This window comes from Carettochelys insculpta, chromosome 3 (genome assembly GCF_033958435.1).
Source record: "Carettochelys insculpta isolate YL-2023 chromosome 3, ASM3395843v1, whole genome shotgun sequence".
Classification (NCBI taxonomy): Eukaryota; Metazoa; Chordata; order Testudines; family Carettochelyidae; genus Carettochelys; species Carettochelys insculpta.
In genome coordinates this window covers 208298092-208316373 of record NC_134139.1, presented here as the reverse complement: position 1 = coordinate 208316373, position 18282 = coordinate 208298092, and the positions used below count along the sequence as shown (strand labels likewise).

At 53.5% G+C, this 18282-nt stretch overlaps 1 protein-coding gene across 2 annotated transcripts in view; it reads left to right on the top strand.

Annotated features, from left to right (window-relative positions):
- The window catches only part of SCARA5 (scavenger receptor class A member 5), a 122477-nt gene that overhangs the window by 78452 nt on the left and 25743 nt on the right, over positions 1-18282 (top strand). For both annotated transcript variants that reach the window (XM_074991513.1, XM_074991512.1), the window contains one exon: positions 14518-14565. In XM_074991513.1, the coding sequence (XP_074847614.1) occupies positions 14518-14565 (48 nt within the window). The remainder of the gene's footprint in view (positions 1-14517; positions 14566-18282) is intronic.

Below are 18282 nucleotides of genomic sequence, written 5' to 3'. Positions count from 1 at the left end.
GACGTTGAAGTCGCTATCCTCATCAGGAGATGGGGATAGCGCCCTACTTCGACGTTCAACGTCGAAGTAGGGACCGTGTAGTCATTGCGCGTCCCGCAGCTTCGAAATAGCGGGGTCCGCCATGGTGGCCAGCAGCTGAGGGGTTGAGCGATGCTCTCTCTCCAGCCCCTGCGGAGCTCTATGGTCACCGTGGGCAGCAGCCCTTAGCCCAGGGCTTCTGGCTGCTGCTGCGGCAGCTGGGGATCCATGCTGCAGGCACAGGGTCTGCAACCAGTTGTCAGCTCTGTGGATCTTGTGTTGTTTAGTGCAACTGTGTCTGGAAGGGGCCCTTTAAGGGAGCGGCTTGCTGTTGAGTCCGCCCTGTGACCCTGTCTGCAGCTGTGCCTGGCACCCTTATTTCGATGTGTGCTACTTTGGCGTGTAGACGTTCCCTCGCTGCGCCTATTTCGATGTGGTGCTGCACAACATCGAAGTTGAACATCGATGTTGCCAGCCCTGGAGGACGTGTAGACGTTATTCATCGAAATAGCCTATTTTGATGTTGCTACATCGAAATAAGCTATTTCGATGTAGGCTTCACGTGTAGACGTAGCCTAACAGAGTTTAAAAAAGAGCTCGATAAATGTTTGGAGGTTAGGTCCATAGATGGCTATTAGCAAGGGGTAAGGTATGGTGCCCCTAGCCTTTTGTCAAAGGTGGGAGATGGATGGCAGGAGACAAATCGCTTGATCATTGTCTTCAGTTTACCTCCTCCGGGGCACCAGGCATTGGCTACTGTCGGCAGACAGGATACTGGGCTAGATGGACCTTTGGTCTGACCCAGTCTGGCCGTTCTTACGTTCTTATGTTCATCTCTGCAAGAGGGACCTCCTCTGGCCAGAACACCTCTACCCCGCTGGGCCATGAGCAAAGCAGAAGGAAGCCCTGCCCCACAGGGAAGAGAAGCAATGTGGAAGAGAGATTTATGGGAGAAATGGCCCAAAGGGGGAGGGCGCCACACCAAGAGGTCAGAGCTGCAGCCAGTGTTTCCTGTAAGCCACCCAGGAGAGATTTAGGTGCGGCCCAGCTAATTAGCAGAATACCCACAGTGGGCAGCCTGTGTTTCTATTGGTGGTGCACATCCATGCCTGTCTCAGTGCACATAACAAAATTTATTCTGCTATGGATGGACAAATTAGAGGCAGCACTGGTTGCAGCCCATGGTAAAGAAAACGCCCTGTGTATTGACACCCTCCTAATGCAACGCAAAGAAGAACAGATAGGGGCTGCTGCAGATGGTACCAGCTAGTTCTTCTGCAGCTCTGATTCTCTGGGGAAGGGGGCAGCGGGCAAATGAATTCCTGGGGGGCTGGTTGTTTTGCAGCCAGAGAAGGTGGGGAGCCAGGGGAGGGAGAATTTCCTTGGCTTTCCCCTGAATGAGTCAGAACTGGCTGCATTGAGGCTTGGAACCAACCCCTGGTAACTCAGCAAGCCTGGGTTAGGTTGATGGGGCTTTGCCTGCCAGGTGAATATTCAGCCGTCTGCAACGGGCTAATCATGGGCAAGGTGCCTGCTCATTTGCTTCTGCCACCCTCTCCCGGCCCATAGAGGGCATAAGCCAAAGGTGGGTAAACCTGTCACATCCCTTTGGGTTCTGCGTGGGGCCCATGAGACATTCTGTTTGCTGTTGCCCATGTTCAGAGTTGCCAGATTCCGCTGGTTTCTATCTGCACAGGTTTTTCCCCTCCGGGCATACTACTAAAGTGACAGACACGTAAAGCAAGGACACGTGGAGCGCCTTGACCGTAAGAGCCACGTGCTCCCTCTGTGCTACAGTTCAGACGGCTCACCCTGCAAGCGCCAGGTACGCCAGCGCAGTTAGCAAAACTGCCCTATCCCAGGAGACTGTCTCGGTGGCAACAACCTTGCGGCGCACTGAGCTGAAGGAAAGTCATTCCTGCAGCCTGCACACCTGCCTCGGTTGCCCATCTCTGGCATAAGTGCTAATGTGCCTGCAGCTAAGAGAAATTCTCCTTCCTCTGGTGTCACAGAATCACAGAATCCCAGGGCTGGAAGGGGCCTCAGGAGGTCATCTAATCCAGCTCCCTGCTTCAAACAGGATCGACCCCCACTAAGTCATCCCAGCCAGGACCTTGTCCAGCCGGGACTTAAAACCTCTAGGGATGGAGAATCCACCACCTCTCTAAGCAACGCATTCCAGTGCTTCACCAGTCACCTGGGGAAGTAGTTTTTCCTAATATCTAACCTACACCTCCTCCTCTTCTGTGGATCAGTTCTCCAAAGCGTGCAAGGACTTTGGGTTACCATCAGCCTAAAGAAGACAAACGTACTCGGTCAGGATGTGGCTGAATCCCCATCAATCAGCATTGACAATTATACGTTAGAGGTCATCCACGAGTTCATTTACCTAGGGTCCACCATCACTGACACCCTGTCCTTGGACACTGAGCTAAATAGGAGGATCGGAAAAGCGGCCACAACTCTGTCCAGACTCAGCAAGAGAGTGTGGAGTAACAACAGGCTGTACACTCGCACCAAAATGCAAGTCTACAGAGCCTGCATCCTCGGCACCCTCCTTTATGGCAGCGAGACTTGGACCCTGTACGCCCGCCAGGAAAAGAGGCTGAACATCTTCCACTTGCGCTGCCTCAGGCGCATCCTTGGAATATCATGGAAGGGAAGAGTGACCAACACCGCCGTCTTCGAGCAAGCTGGAATCCCAGCCATGCACACCCTCCTCAGGCAGCGTCGGCTCCACTGGCTTGACCACGTCCACAGGATGCATGATGGAAGGATTCCAAAAGACATCCTGTATGGTGAGCTAGCCTCTGGCAAAAGACCTCCCAGACGCCCCCAGTTGCGCTACAAAGATGTCTGCAAGAGAGACCTCAGAGAGGTAGACGTCGAGCTGGACAACTGGGAAGAACTAGCAGGCGACTGCAGCAGATGGAGGCAGGGGTTACACAAGGGCCTTCAGAAGGGCGAGATGAGGATCAGACAGCTAGCAGAGGAGAAGCGAGCGCACAGAAAGCACACTAAGGACTTGCCAGACACCCACCACATCTGCAAGAGATGCAGCAAGGACTGTCACGCTCGTGTGGGTCTTCATAGTCACAGTAGACGCTGTAAATGAAGCCCTCAATTGAAACTATAAAGGACGCGATCCATCGTCTATGTAGACTGAAGGATGCCTACTACCTCCTCCTCTGTAACTTCAGACCATTGCTCCTTGTTCTGCCATCTGACACCACTGAGAACAGTTTCTCACCCTCCTCTTTAGAGCTCCCCTTCAGGAAGTTGAAGGCTGCTATTAAATCACCCCTCAGTCATCTCTTCCGTAAACTAAACAAGCCCAGATCCCTCAGCCTCTCCTCACAGGTCTTGTGCTCCAGCCCGTGAATCGTTTTTGTTGTGTCCTGAGGCTGAGGGCTGGCAGGAGCCAGTCCTGAGGTCTCCGCCCCCCAATGTGGCACATGTGCAGTGAAGCTGGCGGCTGGTGTGTGCCTTTTCTGTACACACTTCTGTGGGATTCCCAGTCCCTTGTGAGCCAGAGGCATCAGACTGGAGTAACAGAACTTACTAACAGAACTTGGTAGCGGCCTGGATGGCTCCCACTGAGCAGGTACCACTGTGGGCACGCAGCTCTGTGAATCTCCCTAACATCCCCAGCCATGAAGACTGAAGCAAAGGAATCATTTAGTCTCTCCAAATTGGTTTATCTTACTTAATTGCTCCTTTTGTACCTTGATGGTCTAGGGGCCCCACTAGCTGGTTAGCAAGCTTCCTACTTCTAATGTACTTAAAAAAACAGTTTGCTATTGCTTTTTGAGTTTTTGGCTAGTGTTCCTCAAAAGCATGGAGAGGGGAGATACTTGAAACACACCTCCCTCCATGCAGGGGCCTGCTGGCTCTGTCGTCATGCGGCAAACATGCGGCAAGAGTTGTGGTTCTAGAGCAGAGGGGCTGTGCAGGCAGCAGCCAGACAAACAGGACGCAAAAGGGTTTCCCCAGCAGATCTAGGGTTTCACCTTGCTCCATCCATGCCACAACTGAATGAGGCTGCTTCGGGCCCAGGGGTATTTCAGGACGAGGGATGTTGTGGAATCTCCATCACCACTTAAGAGCGAGTCAGATAGACATCTATCGGGGATGATTTCGGCCGTGCTTGGACCTGCTGTCAGGGCAGGGGGCTGGACTCAATGACCTTTCGAGGTCCCTTCCAGCTGTAGTGTTCTTTGATTTTTTGATCCTCAGCGTCGAGGGCTGTCCTATAAAAAGCAGAATGAGGGCAACCCCACGCACCGTCGTCACTGGATTAGCTTTGCCAACCACCTACCAGACCTAATCTGGTTTGACAAGCCTGAGAATCTGTTCTCTGCACTGCCATCCCCTGATCACCCTCATCTTGCCTTTGGAGGACTTCTGTGCTCCGAGGGCTGCCTTGGCGGTTCGGTGCCTGCTGGGACTAGGTGGTGTTTGGGCAGTGTGGGGAAGGTGGAGAGCACTGGACATTGTGAGTTGCTGTTTTAACTCCATGGTTCCCTCTCACTTGAAAAGAACAAAGGTGCCATAAACTTTGGCATGTCTGTGCGGGGACAGGACCAGGGTTCCCTGTAAGTTGAGTGCTCGGGCGGCCACCCAGGAGAGATTCAGGTGCCACCCAGCTGACTAGCAGAGCGCCCACAGCTGGGAGTGGGTGTGGCCCTGGGTAGTGCACATCCGCACCTGCCACCGTGTGCACAACAAAATTTATTCCGCCCCAGGGATGGACAAAATGAGAGGGAACCGTGGACAGGAACTGGAGGCAGCTCCCAGGTATGTGCAGAAAACCACAATGCGTTTCTTTCTCAGCTTGCACACAGCTTGAAACGGACCGCAGGGCTCTCACAGGCTGGGCCCTGCCCTCGGCCAGGCGTGCTGGACCTGAAAGGAAGGGGCAGAGAAGAAGGCAGGGCAACAAGCCGAAGAAAGAAGAGAACAGCAGCATGGGCTGTGGCAGCTCCAGCTTGTCTTCTCCTCACGGAGATTTTTGGGGCTCAAACAGGACCCTAAGGACATTGGGCTTCCGCATGCCCAGCTGTGCCACCTCCACGCTGGGTGGGCAGCATGTTCTCACGTAGTCACAAGGTGGGGGCTCAACATGGGAACCATCAGCCTGTCTCCAGCAGCAGCTCAGCTGATCCTCACCGCCCTCTGTCTTCTCCCCGAGCGCCACCCTTCCCGGGGACGGCCGCAGCCCCTGATAGCGCAAAGATGCTGGCAGTCGGTGGTTACAACATGGCCGGAAGCCAATCCCACACCCAGCACAGCCCCCATTATCATCATGGGCTGTGGTTTCCTTTCCTCTCTGCGAGTGGGGGACAGTCGATCTGTCTCCTTGACTGTTGCCAAATCACAGCTTGACAGGCAGAAAGCATTGAGAAGTAAAGAATTAACCTTTCCTTCGGTCCCAGGCAAACACTCCCCTCCTCGCCCTGGAGCGTGTTATTAAATGCACATGTTTCCTGTGCTCCCAGGCCAATGAGAGAGGCAGCGTTTGAGTCCTCAGCCTCCTAAATGTTTGTCCAAGTTGATTAGCCCGTTCCAGGCCAAAATCCGCATGAAAACAAACTTTGCCCAGCGGAAGGAGCAGCTCAGCTTTGCAAGGGATGAATCCAATATCACAGGCTCTGGACAGGACGGTGTTGTTCGAGTTGCGGTTTGAACCTGCACCCATAAAATAAATACATTAAACTGTCCTGTATGTGGCTTAACAACTTCAGCGTGGGCCTGTCAGGAAGTATTACGCTGGGACTTGCAGCCGAGGATCCGGGACGGCTGCCAAAATAGAGGGGTTTGTTTTTCTCACATCTGGACAAGTTTTTCGGGTGTGCGAGACAATGTTTGAGAAACGCCTTCCAAAGGTCTCTCCTCTTCCCATGCCCAGCCTTCCACTCCTTGCGGACCTCCCCGAGCACAGTCTCAGCCCCACATCCCACCATCTTCAGCAGTGTTACGAGTGACCTCTGGTGTGAGGATCGGTCATTTACTAAAACCAGACCACAGGCAATGCTGCATGCCTTGAGCTCAGGCTCATTCTCAGCTGGGTAAAGGGTTTCCAGTTTGATGCTCAGGGCTTTGGGAATCCACCTCATTTTTGCAGAAATAACAGGATGGGGGCTGTTTCTTTCCCCTGCTCGTACTGGCTTGATAGATGGTGACTTACCTACCAAAGGCATCATAGGCCCTTGCAAGCTACCTCCAGGGTTCATGCACTGGGGACAGGAAGTGACTTGTTCCTAAGGTCAGTCCAGATCTCAAACGTGGTTGTCAGAACAGAGCAGCAAGCAAGGTGGGAAAAGTCATGAGCTTGTCCCGCACTGCAGCAGTATCTGCCTGTCCATCCACCAGGCACTTACGTGATCTTCATCTTGGTAGAGAAGCTGGGAACTGGTGATGGAGATGGGCCCTTCAAGGGTTCCCTCTTCTGCTCATTCCCTTTGAAGTACCTGGGCTGGTCGCTCGTCTGATGCTTGTGTGGCCGGTCTAATGTTCTGAGAGTGTGGGTGCCTGGTTTAATGAGAGTCTTGCGCTGTTGGACTCAGAGGGGGATGTGTCGTTTGGCCGGCACACCCAGCGTTTGTGGGGGCAGGGCGGCTCGTTACCCACTGGGGAGTAAGCAATTAGGTCAAGTACACCTGGATCGGATTTCTGATGGCCCTGGGCTGCTGGCAATTAGGCCAATGGTCAATGGCGTTTTGCCGCCCGGGGCTTAGACTGATTGATCTGATCTGGCCCCTCGAAGAAGCCCTGTGATTGCAGGTAAACGTTGCCCTCTTTAGTGGGCTAGTTAGAAACAACCGGCCTTCTCTACCATCTAGTCTGTAACCAGGTCCCCGGGAGGGTCACAGATCCATGCGCAGAGCAGGAATGGAGAATGCCAGAGCGGGAATACCCCACCCTCCCTCTCACTGGGTCAGGGGAACGAGAATGTTCCTGGGTGGGATGTGCAGCTCCGGGTGGCAAGTCGACGTCCCTCAAAAGCCAGAGCCAAGCCCCTCCTCCTTCCAGCTTCCACCGTATGCCATTGGCTGGCCGGGAGGAGAGACGGTCTCCAGTCAAGGACTGAATGGGCCATGGAGACCAAGAAGGTGTGAAGATGGAGGCATGGGTGCAGGCATATTGGGCAGGACAATTGTCCTGCTGCTCCTGGTGCTCTAGCTGTCCTGGGGACACCAGCCGCCAGGTCTGTGTTGATCCAGCCCCAAACTCATCCCACTGTGTCTATGGTGGAACAACCCCAGAGTACCACCCAGGTTCCCATGCTCAGGGTCCCATCTATTCATCCGTCTTCTGACTGGTGCCCTTGAAATGGTCCTGCCGAGTGGCTCAGGCTCTGAGGTTGGTGACATTGGCCCCAGCTTCCTGATCTTGGCCTCCAAACAGCCCGAGTCCAAGAGTGTTCAGACCTGGGGGACTGGTCTAGGCCCATCTCCAATAAATGAGCCAAAATGCTGGTGATAATTGCTAGATTTCCGTTATTTATAGTCATTGCTGGAGCTCCCAGGAAGCAGTGTGAGGCACCAGCCCCGTTCCAGCATTCAGTGAAGGGCTGTTTTCTATGCTCGTAGCCTTTCACTGACACAATGCTTTGCCTCTGTGTATGCTGGTGAGAGTCCTGTCACTGCTGAAAGGCAGTCGCATCTGGCATGGAGCACTCAGCCCAGGCTCCCTGTGCTGCATTGTGGTGTTGGGGGGGGCAAAACTTTGGCCAAGACCACTGGGGCAAGTCCTTTTTCTTACTAGTAGGACCACCAGGTCTGTATACAAGCGACACCGTCACTGGACCTAACCACACCAGCAGGGGTTCGTATGCCTGCACATCCACTACCATGATCTGTGCTGTCATGTATCAACAATGCCCCTCCTCCACATACACCACACAGACCGGACAGTTTCTGCGCCAAAGAGTGAATGGACATAAAGCCGACATCAGGCACCGGCACACACACAAACCTGTGGGGGAACAAAAAAGCAGTAAAGAAGCACTTTAAAGACTAACCGGGGTCTTTCGTTCTGCCCTACTTCCTCCACCAGCTTAATACAATTCTGTGGTGACCTTGAAGCCTTCCTTCACCGCCTCTGTCTAAAGGAATTCTTCCAACACAACTATGTCTTAGTCTTTAAAGTGCTACTTTACTGCTTTTTTGTTTTGATAGTGTATAGACTAGCTTGGCTTTCTCTCTGTTACTGTGGGGGAAACTTTAACCTCCCTGGATGGATTTCAAAGGAGCCATTTCTACAAAAGGATTTTACCACCAGCTCGGAGAGAGAGACATTGGAATTGGAATTCACTTGCAAGTTTAACACATTTAACCTGGGCCTGAACAGAGATTGTAACTATCTCATGAAGCACAGGGGCAATTTCCCCACCTTTAATATTCGCATGAAAGGGACACACCCTACTGAATTTGCTACAGTCAGTGGCCCTACAAGGGACTGGTAACCCCCTTTTTTTTCTTTCCCCCCACCTCCACTATGTAAACTCTGGACTCTTTTCATCTGAGGGGCCACGTATATACTAGCCCAGATCTTCGAAATGGACATGCAAATGCAAATGCAAATGACCCTTTCGAAGATTCCTAATGAGGTGCTGAAATACGTATTCAGTGCCTCATTAGCATGCCGGCAGCTGTGGCACTTCGAAATTGCCATGGCTCACTGCTGCATAGCTCATCCAAATGGGGCTCCTTTTCGAAAGGACCCCAGGAACTTCGAAATCCCCTTATTCCTATCAGCAGATAGGAATAAGGGGATTTCAAAGCTGGCCATTTGCATGGCCATTTCGAAGATTTGGGCTGGTGTGGACACGGCCAGGAAGTGGCTTTTCCCCACATGTATTAGTCTCTGAGATGCCACAGGACTGCTTATTATTGGTGATGCTACAGAGAAACACGACTCCCCCCGAGACAATGCAGAACAGATAAGACTTTGGCTTTAAGGTCTCATGAAAAAAACCCACCCCTCACCCCATCCAAAGCCTGGGAGAGGCTGGAAGGAAACTCTGACAAGTGCAGAAGTTTGGCAGCTGTTCCTAGGGCTGGTTGGAACTTTTGTAGTTAGGACTTCAGCAAACAGAAACGTGATATTGTTCTGGCAGGAGCTGCTGAGGGGTGTTGTTACCCAGCATCTGCCAGAAGGTTGTACATGGCATGTGAGCCTTGGTCAGTCTTTGAAGAAGTCCTGTGTTGTCGATAGCACTGCAGTGCCCATCTCAGGATGGAAGTGGGTGGTGCGGCTTGCAAATAGCAACAAGTTAGATGCACTGGGCAGCGTGGGTGCCCTGCCTGAAGCTCTCTCACTAGGGCAGAGGTGCGCCCTGGAAATAGGACCTCGACGTGGGCTGGAAGAGGGGACTGTGTGCATGTCATTTGTGACCCCCTCTGCTCCAGGATTGGTGTAATGTAAAGTTACAAGCTGGACAAGAATTGAGGGATGTAAAATCCCATTTGATTAGTTAACTGGTTAAACATGAGGTTTAACTGATTAAGTGGGAGAGTGTGGGGTGTGGCTGGGGAAGCTAATCCCGCCTGCTGCACACAGGGCCTGCTCTGCTCGGGTTGGAGCAGCCCTAGCAGGGCACATGCTCCAGCACAGCCAGAGCGGCCCCCACCTGTAGCAGCTCAGCCTGGGAGCACCATGGGTGGGGGCAATCCAGCCTGGTTATGTCCTCTCATCCTGACCTCCTCTTTTGCAAGAGGGCAGGGCTCAGTGTGTCTCTGTGGCCCTCGGGGGATGTTTTTGTACCACCCTTACGTTGGGATGTCCTGGTCCCACTTGTTATCGGGGTGTGCTTGCACAAGTGCCCTGTGTCTAGCACGTCTCAGGGACGTGTATTCTGCACTATCAGCCTTCGTCTCACCAGGTGCGAGCAGGTCCTGCCTCCCATACAGAGGCCTGACCCCAGGGCAGAGGCCGCAGCTCTCTTCCTGCCCCAGAGGAAGGGGGCTGGGAGAGCCAGGCTCACCCCAACAACCTGCCACTACCCAGCTCAATGAGTCACCCGCTGGGGCCACTTCCTTCCTCCCTCCCCTCGTATTATTCTGGTCTGAGTGTCCCCGGCCCCTCGGGGCTCCTGTATTCAGGCAATTCCCGGCATTTCCAAGCTCTCACGGGCATCTTCCCTTGTGGCTTCCAGGGCCTGGAGTGTCAGCACTGTCCAGGCCGGTGCTGGCTGGCTGCCTCCTCCCTCGTTAGCAGTCAGCCCTGATTTACCTGAGTTGCTCCCTTTCTTGCTGGGGGCAGCCAGAGCATGCAGAGCGGGGCTGAGGCCCGGGGCCTCCTCTGCCCATAGGGTGGGGTTAACCCCTGCTGAACCAGGGCAGGACAAGTCTGACCGGCCCACAGCACCACTGTCCTCCTGGCGGAAGAAGGATATCAAGGGGATTATTGTGCAGGCTGCTGGACACAGACTGACCCTGCAGCTCTCTCTGGATCTCTAGCTCCCAGAGTGACTTCCCAGCCCTGTGCTGGCCAGGCGCCAGTGTAACCCGTACTCCTGGGGTGTGGGTCACTGTCCCACATAGCTGCACTCACAGCACGTCACAGAGAAGGACCGAGTCCTCTCCAGCCTTAGCTGAGCGGGCGCTGGCTTTTAGCCGTGGCTGTAGGGGCTCCTGCAGTAAGTGCCCGAGGTCCCAGGTTCCAGTCTGCCTGTGGGCGGTTACACCGGCACACAGGAGTCTGGCCCTCACAGAACTGACAGGCCGGTCGTCTGTGTACGTTGGGGGAAGGTCCATGGACTTTCACAGCTCGCTGAGCTAAGGGAGACAGGTGGGGGAATGGGAGGGCAGAGGGAGAGGAGGGCAGACAAGTCTCGCAGGAGCCGAGGAGAGGAAGGGCTGCCTGGGAGAGGCTCGTCCAAGAGAGAAGATGAAGACGACCTTTAAACCGAGCAAGCGACTCTAACCGCGTGGGGCACGAGGCATTTGCCCCGGGCCTGTCGGACAAAGGATGTGGCTGAGAGGGAGCGGCTCACGGAGGAGATTTTAGTCCAGCATCTGTTTCTGGGCTACATGGGCCCATGCTTGGTTCCCAGCCTGGCTGTGCGACTGGTACCCTGGAGACCTCTCCCGCGTCCGTTCCTTGGAGCAGCCAGGACGACTGGAGGGGAAGATCTCCAGCTGCTGTGACCCACCAGTGACATGCATTTGCACCCACTGAGATCTGGCCCAGAAAGCTGCTGCTGCCCTTAGCAAAGGGTGTCACTCAGATCTGCAGCTGCCTCCCAAGAGCCGAGGGACAGCAAGCCCCACTGCCTCCCATTCCCAGCAGGGAGGTGGGGCTTCCCTAAGGACCGCCTACCGGGTTCTCCTCCCTGCCCCCACCGCATGCTGGACATGGGAGGGGTAATTTGTTCCTCTCCGGGAAGCTCAGGCGAGAGGGAGAAGGGGTTAAGAAGCAGAGGAATGATCCACCCAGCACCTAGGCCATCTCTGGAGGGACATGCTGGAGATGATGCCCAGACCCTGCGCTGCTTCCCACCTCTAAACAACCTGCAGCCTGTGCTTAGCTTAACTTAGGTGTAGTAGCATCCTTCAGTCTGCGCAGACTATGGATCGCGCCCTTCGTAGTTCCATTTGGGATCATCATTTGCAGCATTGACTGTGACTGTGAAGGCCCACACGAGAGTGACAGACCCTGCTGCATCTGTTGCATGTGTAATGGGTGTCTGGCAGGTCCTTACTGTGCTTTCTGTGGGCTCGCTTCTCCTCTGCTAGCTCATCTCACCCTTCTGAAGGCCCTTGTGTAGTTCCTGCCTCCATCTGCTGCGATCGTCTGCCAGCTCCTCCCAGCTGTCCAGCTCGATGTCTACCTCCCTGAGGTCCCTCTTGCAAACATCTTTGTAACCCAACTGGGGGCGTCCGGGAGGTCTTTTGCCAGAGGCTAGCTCACCATACAGGATGTCTTTTGGGATCCTTTCATCATTCATCCTGTGGACGTGGCCAAGCCAGCGGAGTCGACGCTGCCTGAGGAGGGTGTGCATGGTTGGGATTCCAGCTTGCTCGAGGACGGCGGTGTTGGACACTCTGTCCTTCCATGATATTCCAAGGATGCGCCTGAGGCAGCACAAGTGGAAGACGTTCAGCCTCTTTTCCTGGCGGGCATACAGGGTCCAAGTCTCGCTGCCATAAAGGAGGGTGCTGAGGATGCAGGCTCTGTAGACTTGCATTTTGGTGTGAGTGTACAGCTTGTTGTTATTCCACACTCTCTTGCTGAGTCTGGACAGAGTTGTGGCCGCTTTTCCAATCCTCCTATTTAGCTCAGTGTCCAACGACAGGGTGTCAGTGATGGTGGACCCGAGGTAAACGAACTCGTGGACGACCTCTAACGTATAGTTGTCAATGCTGATTGATGGGGATTTAGCAACATCCTGACCGAGTACGTTTGTCTTCTTTAGGCTGATGGTAAGCCCAAAGTCCTTGCACGCTTTGGAGAACTGATCCGGCAGTTTCTGAAGCTGGTCTTCTGTGTGTGACATGACAGCAGCGTCATCCGAGAACAGCATGTCTCTGATGAGGACTTCCCACACCTTAGCTTTTAGCCTTGCAAGATTAAACAGTTTCCCACCAGATCTTGTGTGCAAAAAGATCCCCTCTGTTGAAGACCCAAAGGTGTGCTTCAGGAGGAGTGCAAAGAAGATCCCGAACAATGTTGGACCAAGGACGCAAAGCCGGTCAGTCACGCAGTGGGGTGTAGAGGGCTCCTGAGTGAGCCATCATGGAGCTAATGAGTGGCAAATGGTTATGAAAGCCACCAAGCAGGGCACACTTGCTGTGCTCCTGGCCAGGAGGAAATAGAAGTGGAGCCTCTGTGCCTCAGTTTCCCTTACATGTTCAATGGGGTTACACCTAGACATGTAGGGATGGAAGGGACCTCAAGGGGGTCCTCAGTCCCGGCAGGCTGTGTTTCTATGGGTGGTGCACATCTGGACACACCTCAGTGCATATAACAAAATTTATTCCACACACAGTTGTTTAAAAATTAGTGGGCACCTTGGTGGGGATGACAGACTAGGGGATGGTTTTCGTAGGGCATATGGTGGTCCCGTCTCTGGCTGTTGTGTGTACGCACCAGCGCACTAGATGAGTGCATGTTAGATGCATCTTGGCTATGCCAGCTTTTGTCCCGCAAGTTCCACTCAGGACTTCATCTGTCGGCAGCTGGCCGGAGCAGCCCATTCGCTGGGACACTTCTGCAGTGGCTGGGAGCTGCGGGTGCGGTACATGGAATAGGCAGCAATGCCGAGGAAGCTGCGTATCACCATTCTCTGGCTAGGCCCGTGCCGTGCCTCTGATATAGCCAGCACCAGCTGCTTCAGCCGCACGCTCTTTGCACAAGCCTGACGCACCCGCTCAGGAACAGCTGTGCTTATGTAAGCGATGTTGTGACACTCTCGGCTGACCCAGTTAGAGGGGCTGTGTGATCTGGCATCAGTTCTTTGTCACCCAGCCCTGTGTCAGCTGTGTTTGTGTAGCCAGGCCCAGCACGCCTTGCCGGGAAGATTCTCGGCAGCCATCCCCGCATGCCTCCGGCTGGGCCCCAGGGACATGCCTAGAGAAAGGGCAGGAGCACAGAGCAGGACCTACAGCCACCATGGGCCCCAAGGCAAAGTGGGAGGGAGGCCTGGCTCCGTGCCCTGGAAGGGGAGGGACCAAGGGCAGAAGGGGCGGGGCCTAGGCCAGCATCTCAAATTAGGCCTTCTGGGATGAGCTGCGGCACAGAGAGAAGGAAGAACAACCCATCCATTCAGACAAGTGCTGTGAAGGGGTTTGCCCAGCAAAATAGGAGTGGGAGTGGAGGTATTTGGGCTTGCCTCAGTGCCCTGCTTCTCCCAGGAGTGTTGGATGGTGCAGGGGATTTCTGTTTGCACGCCGCTGAAATCTTCCTTGGGAGGAAAGCTGCTGTATTATTGCTCCAGGACCACCTTTCATGCGTGTTCAGATTGTGTGCTCCAGCGGAAGGCTGGTGAGGCATCTCACTGTGTCATACTGGGTCACAGAGAGAAATCTCTTCCTCACCCTGGCTGGCAGTCAGCTGAGGACCCCCTCAGATCATATGCTGTCATGTGTAGCCTGAGAAGCTGTTCTTTTCTGTATAAACACCAAATCCTTTTCAGTCTTGTGAAGTAACCTATTTGCGTCTATCGTGTCTGGTAGTGGTGAGTGCCGCAGGTTACGTGTAAATATATGTGCGTTTGTGAAATGAAAGCTTTGCTTCCATTATATCGTGCAGCAGTGAGTTCCACAGGCTAGGTGTAAATATGTATGTATATATGAGATGAAAGAAATACAGCAGTAGGTTTTATCTATTTGGTATTGGTTGCCAAACAGGAAACAACTCATGAAATTAATAATATGTCTAGAATATTTTATCCACAAAGTTTTCTGGCTTTATGCCCATTTGGTTTGTGAGCCAGAGGCACTGTGATGAATTTAGCCTATCACCACCTGATACAATCTTTCTTCCATTTCCTAGGTGATCGAGGCCAGAAAGGAGAGAAAGGAGACATGGGCGGCGAAATAGGTAAGCAGCCACTATCCAGAGTGCGAATTCTTGCTGTCTTCTCCCAGGGAGGCTGTGTAGGCCTAGCTCTTGGCTAGAGGGGAGAAGAATTGTTCCCTCCGTCCCCCCAGCCCTGCAGGTAAGTGACTAATCTGTGCCCCGAAGAATTAGGCGAGATTCCCACTTGTATTTTCTTGTGTCCTGGTACCTGCAAATGTAATGCTCATAACACAACCGACTCCTCCTTCACGACATTCTGCCGTGCGGTCTGGCACTGCCCTGTGTGTAACACGGCTCTTTATACTCAGCCTGTGTTTATCCCTCTCTGCTGGGCTTCACCGGGGTTTACCTTCAGTATCACTCCAGCTCACTAGTGTCCGCTCCCACTCTGCCCTCTCCACCCTGACAAGACTTTGTCTGCACCCATGAAAAACTCACACACACGGCTTGGGTGTGGCTGAGCCTCTGCGCTCAAGGCTTTGGCTCCCCGGCAAAATCGAGCTGCCTGATCAGAGGAATCGTAAGGCAGAGGGCTGTGCTTCAAGGCAGTTCTGTTGAACCTTCCATGCGATAAGGGCTTGTCTGTGTGAACGGTTTGGCTGTGGCAAGCTGGGGAGTGAATCTGCTCTGTAACTCGTGGTAGGTGTTTGTCAGAGCACTTTGACCTAGTCCCCTTTGAAACCAGATGAGCCTGAATTGCATTATAGAATCAGAGAATCCCAGGGCTGGAAGGGACCTCAGGAGGTCATCAGAGTCCAGCCCCCTGCTTCAAGCAGGATCTACCCCCACTAAGTCATCCCAGCCAGGACCTTGTCAAGATGGGACTTAAAAACCTAGAGGGCTCGAGAATCCACCACCTCTCTAGGTAACACATTCCAGTGCTTCACCACCACCTGGGGAAGTAGTTTTTCCTAAATCTCCAACCTACACCTCTCCCTCTTCAACTTCAGACCATTGCTCCTTGTTCTGTCATCTGTCACCACTGAGAACAGTGTCTCACTCTCCTCTTTAGAGCTCCCCTTGAGGAAGTTGAAGGCTGTTATTTAATCACCCCTAATGCTGATTGGCATTAATGAGCAGTTCCCACGCATCAGCAGGCAGACACAGGCGTGTTTGTCGGGATCTATTCTTAGAATCCCAGGACTGGAAGAGACCTCAGGATGTCATCGAGTCCAGCCCCCTGCTCAAAGTAGGACCAACCCCAACTAAATCATCCCAGCCAGGGCTTTGTCAAGCCGGGACTTAAAAACCTCTAGGGATGGAGAATCCACCAGCTCTCTAGGTAACACGTTCCAGTGCTTCACCACCCTCCTGGTGAAGTAGTTTTTCCTAATATCCAACCTACACCTCTCCCTCTTCAACTTCAGACCATTACTCCTTGTTCTGCCATCTGTCACCACTGAGAACAGCCTCTCCCCAGCCTCTGTGCAATGCCCCTTCAGGCAGTTGAAGGCTGCTATCAGATCGCCCCTCACTCTTCTCTTCTGCAAGTAAAAAACTCCAAATCCCTCAGCCTCTCCTCGTAGGTCATGTGCTGCAGCCCCCTCATCGTTTATTTTGCCCTCTGCTGGGCCCTCTCCGTCCACATACTTTCTATATCAGGGGGGCTCAGAACTGGACACAGTACTCCAGATGTGGAAAAAGCACTTCCCTAAATCTGCTGGAAATGCTCCTCCTAATGCACCCTGATATACCGTTCGGCTTCATGGCTACGAGGGCACACTGTTGACTCATATCCAGCCTCACATCCACTGTAATCCCCAGGGCCTTTTCTGCAGAATTGCCGCTTAACCAGTCAGCACCCAGTCTGTAACAATGCTTGGGATTCTTCCATCCCAAGTGCAGGACTCTGCCCTTGTCCTTGTTAATCCTCATCAGATTTCTTTGTGGTCCAATCCTCCAATTTGTTTAGGTCATTCTGGACCCTCTCTCCACCCTCCAAAATACCTACCTGACCCCCTAGCTTAGTGTCATCTGCAAATTTGCTGAGGGCGCAATCCATCCCCTCCTCCAGGCCACTGATAAAGATGTTGAACAAATGGTTCATGCCCGAGTGTGCTGTGGTCCAACTCTCCCTGCGGAGAACCCCTGAAACAGTTGACAATTCTCCACTGAGCCAGCTCCACAGATGGCAGCAGTGGCCGAGTGACCCTTGGCCGCGGTGGCGTTGAAGCCACTTTGGGCTTCTACAGAAGCTAAGCAGTCATGAGGGGAGGAGAGGCAAAGTGCCATCATGGGCCAGGAAGGAGCTGAAACAGAGAGCAACAAGGAGGAGCGAGAGGTCCATCGTCACCAGGGGCAGAGCTTAACCCCGTGCATCCCACGGTTCCGTCTGAGGACCAGGGCTGTTGATTAGTAAACTGAGAATAGGGGATGATAAAGTGTCAAGATCGGTAGCTGGAGCATGATGAACTGGGTTACTCAAGACCATGAGGCTGCGTCTACCCGACAAAAGCCCAGCCGCGGCACAGCAGCCCTAGCACCGGAGTGTTGCCAGTCCTTGCATTGGCAGAAGGTATTTTCCCGTTGCGGTGGTTACTCCCGCACTTCTCCAAGAGGCAGTCCGGAGGCCCATGGAAGAATTCCTCTTTTGGCCTCGCTGTGCCTGCACGAGGGTTTGAGTCTCCCTACGGACGCTCCACCAGCAGGGCATTTTCACATCCCACCTGCGGTAGCGAGGCTGATCCAGTGTTTGCATGTAGACCAGGCCTCAGCAGGACATCGCTGAGGTGAGCAAACAGGCAGCACGCCAGCGCTGACCAACGCCCCGGTAATACACGGTGGAGGATGCAGTGTGGAAAGCTGGTGCACATTGCTGCACACAAAGAGGACAATTCTGCATGCCTGGGGGCTGAGGGCGGACATATTGACCTCCCTGGTGTACCAATGGTGCAGGCTTCCCTACCTCTACTGCCCAGCATCTTTTATCAAGGCCATTGAAATATCTAAAGCAAAACCTTCTAGCGCTGTAAAACACACATATGGCTGGGCTGATTCCACTGCAGCAAAGCTTCTTGGCAGCAGATGTTTGGCTCCATCAAAGCTAATTGGGATCAGGACATTGATACCTTCAGCTGAATCTGACTTTCTGCCTCCAGTTATTCCCTGGAAATAAACACGGTGGCTCCAGTTCAAATCTGCAAATTCATTTGGCCTTGCACATTTTTCTTGAACTGGCACACGAGGCTTATTGCGGTTACACATGACCTAGAGAGCCACAACCTTGTTCCTGCCCCAGCTCGACCCATCCAGAGCCCTCTGTCTTCAGGCGCCATCAGTAATGACCAGCAGACCTCCCTTCCCAGCACTAGGGCTAAGCATGGGGCTGGGGCTTTTGAACTGACCTAAGAGAAACAGGGTCCCTTGGATAATCTGGGCAGGGACTCCGTCATGACCCCAGCGGAGGCAGATCCCATTCTAGCTGTCCCAGGTTTGTGGTGCACATCGAGTGGGAGCTGGGACCAGATGGTCAGGGGAGTGGTTAGCCACTTGTGCATGGCTCTCCAGCCAAGTTGGACATACTGACTAGAGCTGCTAGGTGTGATAGGATGGTATTTCTGGGCACAGCTAGAGAATCACTCCAGGTACCTTTGCTTAGAAGCTGGGCTACTCACAGCCCCAGGCTGGGATTTCCTTCTTTCTAAGGCAAATCCAACCAGCCTCCGCAGCCCCTCCGCCAGCCCCTATGGCCAGCCAGAAGCCATCCAAGCAAACCCAAAGACTTCCCAGCCGCTACCA